Below are 12,063 nucleotides of genomic sequence, written 5' to 3'. Positions count from 1 at the left end.
TATATATGTGTTTTATATTTATTTTTAAATATATTTAAATGATTTGAAATCGAAACAAATGTATTTTGATTTTCTAAAATAAAAGAAAAAAAAAATCGAAACCTAATCATCCCGGATCGATTCCATTCCCATTACGAGAAACTGCTGCACCCACTCTTCTTCTTTAGCGAACACTGGTCGACGATTGTAATGCGACCGAGGAAGCCATGGTGGAGAACAGCAGCGAGTGGCACACCCGTGAGCAACTCTGCAATTAGTAGCACAAAACCGCATGTCCACTTCAGGAAAGACGTTTCCACGCTGCAAATGATTGACACCCCACCTGCGCATCCTATCGCCTCCGATCTATCGAGCGTCTCCGATGTTCCCAGAGCACACACGTGCATGGCCGTCGACGTAGAATCCATCTTCCCCGTGCGCTGGGAATCTCGTGTCAGATATCTGATGCATCAATCACTGGGACTCACAACATGCCCAGCAAAATTTTTGTTTGATGGTCGTCTTATGCATCCATAGAAAGAGTATTAATAATGTGCCCATAAAAAAGTTATTTTTGTCTACTTTACAGTATTAGTTATGTCAAGTAAACCATCTTTTTATGATCATATTATCTGTTAAAGTCCACAACCTGTGCACATCAAAGCTTGTTCATCAATTGCCATACTAAGTATCACCTTTATACCAAGTGATACTAAATGCTAAATTAAGATTTACATAATTTGACTCTCCATTTCTAATAAAAACATAAAATGATAGATATCATGCGAGAATAATTGCCACATATAACCTTTATACCAAGTGATACTAAATGCTAAATTATGATTTACATAGTTCGACTCTCCATTCCTAATAAAAACATAAAATGATAAATATCATACAAGAATAATCGTCACACTCTTAAGTATCACATTTATACCAAGTGATACTAAATGTTAAATTATGATTTACATAGTTCGACTCTCCATTCCTAATAAAAACATAAAATGATAGATATGATACGAGAATAATTGCCACACTCTATGTATCACCTTTATGCCGAGTGATACTAAATGCTAAATTAAGATTTACATAAGTTCGACTTTCCATTCCTAATTAAAACATAAAATGATAGATATCATAAGTTTGACTTTTATTATCTCTCCTGGCAAAAATTGAGATAGATTGGATATTTATCAAATAGACAAATTCTTAACTCCAAGGGTTTATTTTTCAAGATTGAATTTATTAATTGAACTCGAAGTAATCCGATTCTGCAAACAATCTGATTGAAATAAAAAAGCTCATCAACCTCAACACTGACGATTAGTTTATGCAGTCCACGATTATTTTTTTGATTTAAAGAACTATTAATTCCGTACATGTATTTAGTGGATGCAGCCGTCAAAGAGATCAGACTCTTGAAGCAATGGAGAACAATGAGATCAGACTCTTGCAGCAAAGAAGAACAACCTGCAATCTCATGGTAGAAGATAAGCATGACTTTTTGTAAGATGATGATCTCATGTATCATTCCCTCTCTCTCTCTCTCTCTCTCTCTCTGGACACTGAAATGGACAGGAAGGCCTTCCTTACCACAGGCATTATCATACAATAACTTACATGCTGCAGCATCTTCGAATCTGATACCATGAGGTGTCAAACAGTTTGGCACACACCTATATCCATGATTGGGCTCATGTGAGGCAACGTGAGCCGACATGGAATCTTACGCCCACGGCATTTACCCTTTCCTCCTTTACTTGTCATTTGAAGGAGGCCCCAACATAAAAGATTCTTAGGAGACCCCCACCCTTTACTCAAAAGATAAAGCTGCATCTCTCTCTCTCTCTCTCTCTCTCCATCCATCTATCTATCTATCACCCCTACTGATTCATTTCAGCTTCCATTTCGTTCATTATGCAGTCACCTGCTCAGGATAAACCAAGAAGGGCCATCTCTCCCACTTTGCTCAGAATTTACATGGACTGGGTTGGCTGCTTTATTCCCTCGAGACAGACTGCATTGGACTTGTTGAAAGCAGACGAAAACTCAGATTCCCTTCGACAGAGACACGTAAAGAAAGAGATGGGTTTTCTGTGGCCTTCACCTTTTCCTTTTTCCCCTTCATCTCCTCCTCCTCCTCCTCCTCTTTTACACTGTTTCAGTGCATGTTTGTCCTTTCATGACTTGCCCTTTGGTCTTCGGTTGTTCTAACCATCCAGTTCTTGGTGGCTGCATGGATTTTGGCGACACACAAACACTCTCTCTCTCTCTAGTCTTTCGGAAGTTGCATGGAAGTTACATGAATATGTGTGCAGTATTAGATTGTGTGCACATTGAGGACAGAATGATTATGCAGTTCATTCGATTCGATGCATAACTAATGACCAAATCTGGCAGCATATGCCCAAATAAAGTGTTTGTCTCCTTGTCTCTCACATGCTTTGCAAACACTGTGTGCAAAATGAGAAAATAATATGTGGACTACATACAATTCTCGGATGGGAGTTTGTATTCCCAATGCATGCAAATACAATGTGGTGATTGCTCTCTCTCCGGATTCCCCATTCCAGTAGAATATGTCGTAGGCTGATGTGTGACAGGATATGTATGCAATGCAATGCAATGCAATGCAATCATCTGACAGATGGATTACATGATTGATATAATTTGGAGGGGGGGCAAAAGACCAAAAAAGATGCTGCAGCAGTCAAGGATAGGCTCCAAAGTTCTAGAAATCCAAAAGACACCTCGACATGCATGATGGCCAAATCTTTGACTGCCACTGCAGATATTGGCACACTGCACTTTCGTTTCCCAGAAGTGCATCCTTCGATGTAGGAGCATGGTGTTGATGCAAGATCCAGAAGGATTATGCTCTACATGCTTCGTCTATCAGGTATTCAGAAGGCTTTATACTAGCAATATGATAGCTTCCATACCTAGTTGCAGCTCGAGAGAGAGAGAGAGAGAGAGAGAGAGAGAGAGAGAGAGAGCTGCTGCAACAGCAATATTCATATTGATCCCTAAAGCCACATTGAATGATCCTATAGCTACAGCCAGAGGACATAAAACTATCAGGGGGAAATCTAAAGGCACGCTATTATCTGATGCAAGTGTCAGGTTGCTTCTGACGCTGATTACAGCTACTGTAGGAAGAATTGAGAGCAGCAAATATGATAAGCCGAGGTACCAAATACTTCAGCACGCACACTGAGAATTTGGTTCCAATTTCTATATGTTGTCTACTCTTCAGGAAGGAAACAAAAGAACAAGTTCATATCAGATGGCAGTACTGAGAGTAATGATGTGTAGATAAGATTCGACTCAATCCAATGAAGAGCATTATAGTTCATTACTAACAACCAACCTCATGTCAGAGATCTGATCCTCCATGAGTTTGTGCGGCAGCTCGATTTAGACATCCACTGAAGTTAAGATGGGAAGCAACAAACACAAAAGTAGATCCAAGATGAGACACTGACCTCATTTTTCTGAGGGGAAGATGGTAATCGAGATCTTCTTCTTCTTCCTTGACTACTTCAGTACGTAGTTCATCCTCCGAGCGATGCGGTCACAGCAAAAGCTCGGGCCATGAACTGAGAGTTACAAGATGTTGCCGGATGAGGAAGAGTTGAAGAAATCTGTCGTCCAACCTCCGCCGCTGGTGCTGCCAGCTTCACCGGCACTGCTCCAATATTGGTCGTTTGCAGTGAGACCTGAATACTGCCTTGGTAGATTGAGTCCCTGAGAGTTGTCTTCCATCTTCACGGAAGCCAGCTGCGTGATTAGGGAAGAGGCAGGAAGCTTCGGAAGGACTCGGTTCATAGTGCTGTCGCCTCCGCCTTCTCCGGTGAAGTGGTATAGCTCGGACAATGATTGCACCGCAGGCGGCTGCTGTGGTGGCTCCAAAATCCCCAAGAAAGGGAATGGCTGGATCTGCGGCAGCTTCCACTGCTCGATCCCGACGCCCGAGATGCTTCCCATCTGGTACTCGTCCGCATCGATGGTTGGGATGCCCGTGAAGTTTAAGCTGGGATTTGAGGCACCGTAGTCAGCGAAAGTGTGCATGGAGGCAAGGAAAGGCAACTGGCCCGGCTGGGGTATGTTAGGTGGGAGAGCGCCGCCGCGTCCCGTGGCAGTTGAAGACGAAGATGAGTTGCCTGCCTGGCGGTCACCGGTGGTCGACTTGGAGGAGCTTCCCGAGGATTTACTCCGCTTGTTGCGACGGCAGCCTCCACCCACGGGAACGTTTCGGAGGGCGCCGCCTCGGGTCCAGTAGCGTCGACAGGTCTTGCAGAAGTGGCGAGGCTGCGAGAGAGAGTAGTTGTTGAAGTAGCAGAACTTGGTGTTCGTGGAGTCGCACCGCGGGCACTTGAGCGGTTGTTCCGGCTGCGGGATCTTCGCGAGGCGGGCTCGTTCTGCCATGGAGATCGGTCTGGCCAAGCCTGCAGCTACCGTACCGCCTTCTGGTCGCTGTGCAGCTGCCAATCCCGGAAGGAGCTGAGGAGCCTCACTGCCTCCACCTGCAGCGGCCGGAAGCTGAAGCGGCTGTTGCTATGAACATGGCATGGAGTGAGAGAGAGAGAGAGAGGGAGAGAGCGAGAGACCAAAAAATTCAAGATGTGGTATATTCAAGATGAGATAAGGAAAAGGATGCGAATATCTTCTGCTTTCAGATTTCGTTTTTGATGAAGAAGCCAAAGAAAGCTTAGAAGGAAGGGAAGAAGAGGAAGGTAGTGAGCACTCACCTGATTCCAGTTGGGTGGATCCATATAGGCTGGAACCGACGAAAAAACCATGTTTGTTTCTTCTTCTTTTTCTTTGTTTCTTCTTCTTCTTCTTCTTCTTCTTCTTCTTCTTCTTCTTCTCCTTCTTCTTCTTCTCTTCCTCCTCCTCCTCCTTCTTCTTTCCCTATGATGATACGGTTTGAGAGAAGGTGGATAATCAAATATCCATAAGTAGCAGCAGAGAGAAAGAGAGAGAGAGAGAGAGAGAGGAAAGGGAGGGCTCTTATATTATATGTGGTAGGGTTGGCTGAACAGATGTGGGTGAAGAGGGAGTTTCTTAGCCTTGAAGGATCTAAGTGTTGATGAGAGGAGCACTGGACTCTTAAGGCTAGCTAGTGGTTTAGTTCAGAAACAGGAAAGAAGAAGAGGGTGGAAACCCTAATGGCATGATAATTTGGAAGGGACATGCTAAGATTCCAACTACTCTTGGTAGCCAAAATATTCTCCATCTACATCTACATGAACCAATGGAAAAGTTAGGCCATAGTGGTGTAAAATGACGAGATGGCCTCTCTCTCTCTCTCTCTCTCTCTCTCTCTACAGTTGTGATCTTGCATGTAGCTAAATGGATGTGTCTTTCCAAATGCCGTGTTGTGTATGGTACCTGAGCACAGTATCAATTTTATATACATGCTGCTATAGGCCAAATCTGTGTTTCCTTTGGGGATCAAATAGTACATGAAGAAGCTTAAAAACCTATGTGATCGATGCACATCCATGTGAGAAAAAGAAACCTAGTGACTGTATCAGACACAGACTGGCAATAAAGGAAACATCAAGAAAACTAACTGCATCCAATGCATATATATATATGCTGTGACCAATAATAGAAAAGATGATCCATATATTCAGCAAGCATATCTCCTCAAATCTACCTATGGATTCACTTGTTCTTGTCTATCGAGGTCAAGGCAAGTAGATCATTTTCCATGGCTTATTATGTGTTCTGAGTGTTTACTGGTCGATCAATCTGCTTGTAGGCTTTAATCCTTTGATAAGACATCAATCACATAGCCTCTTGATAAGCACATGCTGCAATTTGCTTGAATGCTTAGCTCGGATGCATACCAAGTGACAGGCAGCTTCAACCGTGCTTGCCTGCCTGCCTGCTTTGGATGCTGCTGCAGCAGAGAGATTGAAAGAACCACAGCTCATCCTACTTGTGATCTCTAATTAAGGAAGAAATCGATCGAGTGTCGGAGAGGTGGGTGGGCATTACGAGCTTCAAGAACATGATGCGTGGTGTGACCAAAAGCTTCTTCCAACCAAGGTCATGGTGAGCCACGTAAAAGGAAGGCGCAGTAGGACCCGTTGTCTTTGCCTCACACAGTTGTCGCCGTCAAGCTCCGGGGAGAAGGATGGGCAATACCACTCGTTTACGTCGTCGTCGTCGTCACGGTAGGACCAATGGCGGCTTGACATGTCGAGATCGCACTCTCCTTTGCATGGAAGTGGTCTGCACTCCAATCATCTTCCACATTTATGATGGAGAGGTGGTGGTAATTGTTCGGATAGGACCGGATTTGTGTACGCATTGCAGCAGCATTAGTAGCGGTATCTCAACAACAGGAGGGTTTTGTTCAGTTGGGTTTGGAGATGCTTCCCTTTGATTTGTATTTAGCATTAGCCGAATTACCACACAAAAATAGGATTTGTTTTTTTTTATAAATATCTCATATGTTGGGAATTAATACAAAATGTGAAAATTTTTTTTTCTTCAAAATTTATATAAGTGAATTTGTATCTAAATTTTGATACAATATTTTCACATGAAGAAGAATATAATATTTTCAGTGCCGATCGACTTATATCGATCGTTTGACTTGATAATTTAGTATCAAAGTCTTGTTAAATCTTTTTTGGAAAGATAAATAGTGACGACAGATGAGACCTAATCCATGATAATACTATCAGCGATCAATAATCAATATTTTTGAACCCTCGAGTAATTTTATTATCGGATCAATATTTTTTTGTGTAAAAAGATTTTATCAAATAAACTTTTTAAATATTTAATACTTAATAAGCATATTTAATCTTACATTGATTTCTTATAAATGTTCAATGTGGGCTGACCGCTAAAGGGTAAGATCGTGTGAGCTCATCCAAAATGAAATGAACAGACGATAAATAAATATTATATGTGCAAAAAATTATTATCTTTATTCTATTAAAGCATTCTAACGAATACTTAAACCAAGTGAGAAGCACGCTTTGGAAAGATAAGACATGGCTTCCTTTTTATCACCTCATTGTATGCTTTTGAAAAGAAAAAGATGAGTCCTCCTATATGGACCAACATATTTGCATAATTACTATGCCTTGGAGACTAAAGATACAATTCATCGATGAACCACATGAGACTTTGATTGATGAACTACATGTCTCTTCAAAATGTATAAAGAAATTATCTTATTGTAAATGAACGAGATAGGGAGGAATTGTTCATATGTTAAAATATTAATTTTTTCCAACCTAAAAAGAGAATCTTTTGGTAAATTATCTTGATGAAGTGATATGGATGGAACTTCTATCAATGGTTTCACGGGATTTAACCCTCGCTAATGAATGACTTACATGATGATCAAACAAATATGTTGAGGTGAAAAGAAAGACCCAAATTTTGAGGTGCTTGAATAATTTATCTTGTGGAGTGATGAGATTTATATGTTTTTATATTGGAACTTAATAATAATAATAATAATAATAATAATAATAATAATAATAATAGTAATAATAATTAAAAATAATAAATGGACCCAAATTATAAAGAAAATTATGAAAATTTAAGCTTTGGTTGCAGAGGCTTTGGGTTTTCTAAAATTTCTTTTTTATATTTTAATTTTATCTCAAAGTACAAATTAATGAGGTGAATGCAAAGATAAATATAATCAAGGATATTGTTTTGAAGGTGATATGATCGACACTCTCGACTAATTAAAACTTGACATGGATATTGTTTTGAAGGTGATATGATCGACACTTGACACATGTAACCTAGTTTGCTATACCACGATAATACGTCGAACTAAGATTGTCATTTTTTTATTTTTAAGGGAAAGACGATAATAAGAGGCAACATTTATATTTCAGAAAAGTTAGCACTATGGAGCTTTTCTCAACACTCGCCGGATATAAAATTTTAGTGGCAATTTTTACTTTTTTTTTTTTCCTTTTAGGCAAGGAAAAAATAGAAGCCTTCGTCTTTACAATGGAACAGAAAGATTTGAGTCTTTAAATATTACATGGCAAACGAAAAAGAAAAAAAACAGGAAATTTTGAAGAAAGGAAAACCTATGGACAAGAGGAGTGATTTGATTGAAGTGATAAGTTTTGGCACAATGGACCACATGCTGAGTTGATGGGAGACAATTATAGTAGGCAACATTCAACTTAAACTTTTGTCAAAGCTTGAAGGATGAACCCAACAAGGAAAGGTGTTTGCAAAGTGGTCTCCAGCTTCTTGATTCCTGTCATGCGTGTTGCAAATGTTTAACTTGCAACAAGAAGAAGGCATGTCTCTTGATGAAGCTTTAGGTTAAACAGGCAGTGAGGAAGAGCTGCAACACACACAGCAGTGTACCACTCACTCACTCACTGGTGATCTGTCGAGCAGAATCACACCAAGCATTGAAATCTTTGACTCGAGAGTACAAAGAAGACAAGTGTGCTTGCAAATCTTGCGTTGGCATGGCATCTTCTTCGTAATCATCACAGCTGTGCTGCTGCCAAAGGTCGAGAGCCTGTCATCACATCATAGGAAGTAAAAAGGAGAACAAAGTGTGTTCCACCTACTACCACAAGGAGGAAGGATGTTGAGCTCCTGTTATCACTTGCTCCATCCAAGCCATTCCCACCTTCACTCTGTACCAAGACCAAAGCAACAGTCTTCTTCCATCTTTTAAAGGTACAACAATCCAAGAGACAACTGGTAGCATTGGTTTTACCCGGATGTGAAGGAAGGAACAGGAAGGCCACACCACACCTACTACGGGAGTAATAATTACAAGCTCAGGCAGTCATGGAGAAGATGCAACTTTCTGATGCCTTGCCATGGCAGCAGGCTAATCCTACGTATCACCAGCAAATGGAGAACAGCTAAAGAGATGTGTCTGATGACTTCAGCAATCATACATACCACAGCTCCCTCATCAAGCCCAAGGGTTTTTAAAGCGAAGGCAACGATGCGGAGTCGGCGTAGAGAATCTAGATTACAGAAAGAAGTGATATGGATGATACTGCGCATTCACTTCTTGTGCAGTGGTCCGACGCTTGAAGGAGAAGAAGGTAATGGGATCACCTGCGAGGCACTTGAATGGTGCTGCTGCCCTCTGTCTCTATTCTTTTCTATGACTATGGTGATGAAAGTTGCATCCTTCTCTTCTGGGCCTCTGGAATGTGAGGTAGAAGGATGAGAAGCACTTCTGTGAGCCTGCCTTGCTTCTTCCGTCAGCTTCTTCCTGTGTAGCTTTTCCTCGGCATCCTTCAGAAACTTGAATGTCGGAGGTGGTGACGACCACATCCTGACGAAATCTTCTTCCTTGGAGGATTCAAAGAGGGGGTTGAATCCACTTTGTCTGTAGCAATCTAGAGGAGTCAGAGGCGGGGTGAATAAAGAAGGGGAAGAGAGAGGTGTCAAGAATGGGGTATCCGAAGAGAGAAACAAATCGCTCAAGCTCTTCCCTCTGGAACCTCTCCTGTTCCTTCCCTCTGCGCACCACCCATCCTCCGACTCCAAATCCTCCATTGTTTCCTCTTTGATGGTGAAGAGGAACCTCGGAGGGCCTGCAAGGCTGTGCAGCCGCATGAGCTCTGCCTCTATGGTGTCCTCTCCTTCGAATGGCTTCAGCAGAAGATCTTTGCCATCAGAACATGTAGCGACATCCACCGAAGCGGAGATCTCCTGGGGGTTGAGGGCTGTGGAACTCAGGGAAGATGGCTGGTTCCAGCAGAAGAGATGAAGAAGCTCTTTGGCCGGGCTTCCGTAGTTGTCCTCAATGTCTCTGCGGGCTCTCTTCTTCCACCAAAACATGTAGTATACCTCTGCAACAAGAGCCAGGAACAGGCAGCCTGAAACAAGGCTTAAACCGATGCCCAAACTGCTTAAATGTCCCATCTTTTCCCTCAAAATCACATGCCCACCAACACTTACGACCGATAGCAGAGCTTCTCAATGATCACTACCCTCTCTCTGGTAGCCAAAACAAACCAAAGAGAAGAAACGACACCGAGAAGAATCTAAATGACCAAGAGGACGAAGAACAAAAAGATGGCAAGAAAAGGACAGCTAATTAATCACTGGCCATCGCTGAGACGAACTTAACGCTAATTGATCACCCGCACCAAATTCCAGCTTCCTTCCATAACCAAACCAAGGACCACAAATCTAGTAGGACTTTTCCAGGAAAAAACACACCTTTACCATCAAAAATCGCACTTTGGGAGCAAAACCAAAATCACAAGCTCCGGACACCGGACACCAGCCTCCAGCCTCACCCAACACAAATGCTTCCATCAAGTAAGCAAAGATCAAGGTTTCGTATGTCACAAAAATCACATTTTGAGGAGACCCACGACTCCAAGAAAACTAACCAGCTTTTCTTTCCCGAAAGCTTATTACATGCAGGAGCTCCACAATCCACCGCTGGCGCCCAAATCTCTCTGCTTTGTGCTCCAAAACAAGGAACGCTCCACGGTGAGTCAAAACTCCCCGCCCCCTGTGGCTCCTCCGCGAGCTGGTTTGGTCGATGAGGTCGCGCTGTTCCCGAGAGCGGCTCACATGGGGGTGGCTAGTGAAAGCGCCGTGTCGTTTCTCCAACGCCAACGGATCGAAATATTCGGACACGGCAGAGAGGAAAAAAAAGGAGAAGAAAGACCATGGGATCGCTCTCGGTCTTCTCCTGCAATAAAGAAGGAGCGTTTGCGTTGCCTCGCGGTCCTATGTTATTCCCCTGTGTGCTACGTCTTTCTTTCGTTCTGGACCGTCCAATTATTGATTTTAGTGATATTCCGTTTTGTCTTGTCCTGCGGATTCCTTGTAATAGCTTGTTCCGCGAGGCGGGATTTAGGCACGTGTGCTGCCCCAAATACGCCGACCGGTGGATCTGACGGCGAATTGATCTCGAATCAGGAAATGCCATGTGTCATCTGCTTTTGAACATGCTGGCCTAACGGTCGTCTCCGTCGTAGGTCAGGTTGGACATCCGCAGCCATGATCTGATGATTTGAAGAGAGGTGCTTCCGTCACACTCAGTATTTTACAGAATATTTTAATTGACAAATATTATAATTCCAAGATATAAGTGATAGAATAACGTCGTTGATGATTTCATTATAGAATTATAGGGTAAGTACGACGTCTGCAATGTTAGAATTTTTCTGTGATAGAAATTAAATTTTCTTTTAGCGATGGTCTTAATAAGATTAATGCTTTCTGATGAATCCATTATAAGTTCCTTTTTTTCTTTTCCACCTAATGGTCCAAGATGAATATATATGTATATGTATGCATATATATACATACATATATACAGAAGGTTAAGAAAACAAAACATACTGGACACAATGTCCAAAAATATTTTTTTTGGCGCTACCAGCGTCCGATTGGCATGCGGTAACCACACTTGCAGGTGACAGCATCAATTTTCTTTCTCGGAATCCGAACACCTTCGACGGTTCTCTCTGTGGAAGACTTGCGCGTTCGACTCCTTCAGCCTCATTGGTTCCCGATCGCCCTACGCAGCAGCTACCGTCGATGCCACCGTGTGGGAATCTTGAAGCGCCACCATGGGCCAGTTTATAATGATGACAACCATCACTTTAAAGGGCGACATGGCAAAGGACTCTGTGGGCTCATTTGTAATAGATGCACGCGCAATGGCAGCAAGAGCAGGTGCTCGACATCTGAGTTGATTTGCAGTTATCATGATTCCTGTAGGTGGGGTCTTGGTGGTATAATGGTTGGTAAGATATTTGGGTAATGTACATTAGTCGGGAAGATGCCTTCTAATCATGTATGATCACAGTTGATCTTTCATCCTTGTATCACAACTCTGTGGCGATTGTGCAACGACGCTGCGTGCGATTATTATAACAATGCCATTTGTCCGTGAGGCGAGTACAACAGTACCATTGTGGCAATGTTTGTTGAATAATGTACTAGCACAGTCGCAAGCTACGATGATCATGAGATTGTTGATCGCTATGTGTGCACAACTCTCAATCAGTGGTGCATGTATCGTTATCGAGATGTTCTACCCTTGCGCATGATGATAACAACTGTGTAGGCATTACG

General features: G+C 42.4%; 2 protein-coding genes across 5 annotated transcripts; both read right to left on the bottom strand.

The window, feature by feature from the left end:
• Window positions 1-3,275: 3,275 nt before the first annotated feature.
• LOC103999914 (dof zinc finger protein DOF5.1) lies at window positions 3,276-5,170 on the bottom strand. 3 transcript variants are annotated; one of them, XM_009421815.3, is made up of 2 exons: window positions 4,731-5,170; window positions 3,276-4,536 (listed from the first exon to the last, which is right to left on the bottom strand). In XM_009421815.3, exons 1-2 carry the CDS (start codon window positions 4,779-4,781, stop codon window positions 3,586-3,588), a joined length of 1,002 nt encoding a protein of 333 aa, XP_009420090.2. In that variant the 5' UTR covers window positions 4,782-5,170; the 3' UTR covers window positions 3,276-3,585. The 3 variants fall into 3 exon arrangements, with proteins under 3 accessions (XP_009420090.2, XP_065026945.1, XP_009420091.2); XM_065170873.1 differs by having other exon boundaries at window positions 3,276-4,505; window positions 4,731-5,169; XM_009421816.3 differs by having other exon boundaries at window positions 3,276-4,530; window positions 4,731-5,168.
• A 3,075-nt stretch (window positions 5,171-8,245) lies between these two features.
• LOC135650656 (uncharacterized) lies at window positions 8,246-10,650 on the bottom strand. 2 transcript variants are annotated; one of them, XM_065170154.1, is made up of 2 exons: window positions 9,070-10,650; window positions 8,246-8,975 (listed from the first exon to the last, which is right to left on the bottom strand). In XM_065170154.1, exons 1-2 carry the CDS (start codon window positions 9,883-9,885, stop codon window positions 8,937-8,939), a joined length of 855 nt encoding a protein of 284 aa, XP_065026226.1. In that variant the 5' UTR covers window positions 9,886-10,650; the 3' UTR covers window positions 8,246-8,936. The 2 variants fall into 2 exon arrangements, with proteins under 2 accessions (XP_065026226.1, XP_065026225.1); XM_065170153.1 differs by having other exon boundaries at window positions 8,246-10,648.
• Window positions 10,651-12,063: the final 1,413 nt, after the last annotated feature.

This window comes from Musa acuminata, chromosome BXJ3-10 (assembly GCF_036884655.1).
Source record: "Musa acuminata AAA Group cultivar baxijiao chromosome BXJ3-10, Cavendish_Baxijiao_AAA, whole genome shotgun sequence".
NCBI classification, from domain to species: Eukaryota; Viridiplantae; Streptophyta; class Magnoliopsida; order Zingiberales; family Musaceae; genus Musa; species Musa acuminata.
Note: the sequence above shows the minus strand (reverse complement) of the source record. Positions and strands in the feature narration are given on the sequence as shown.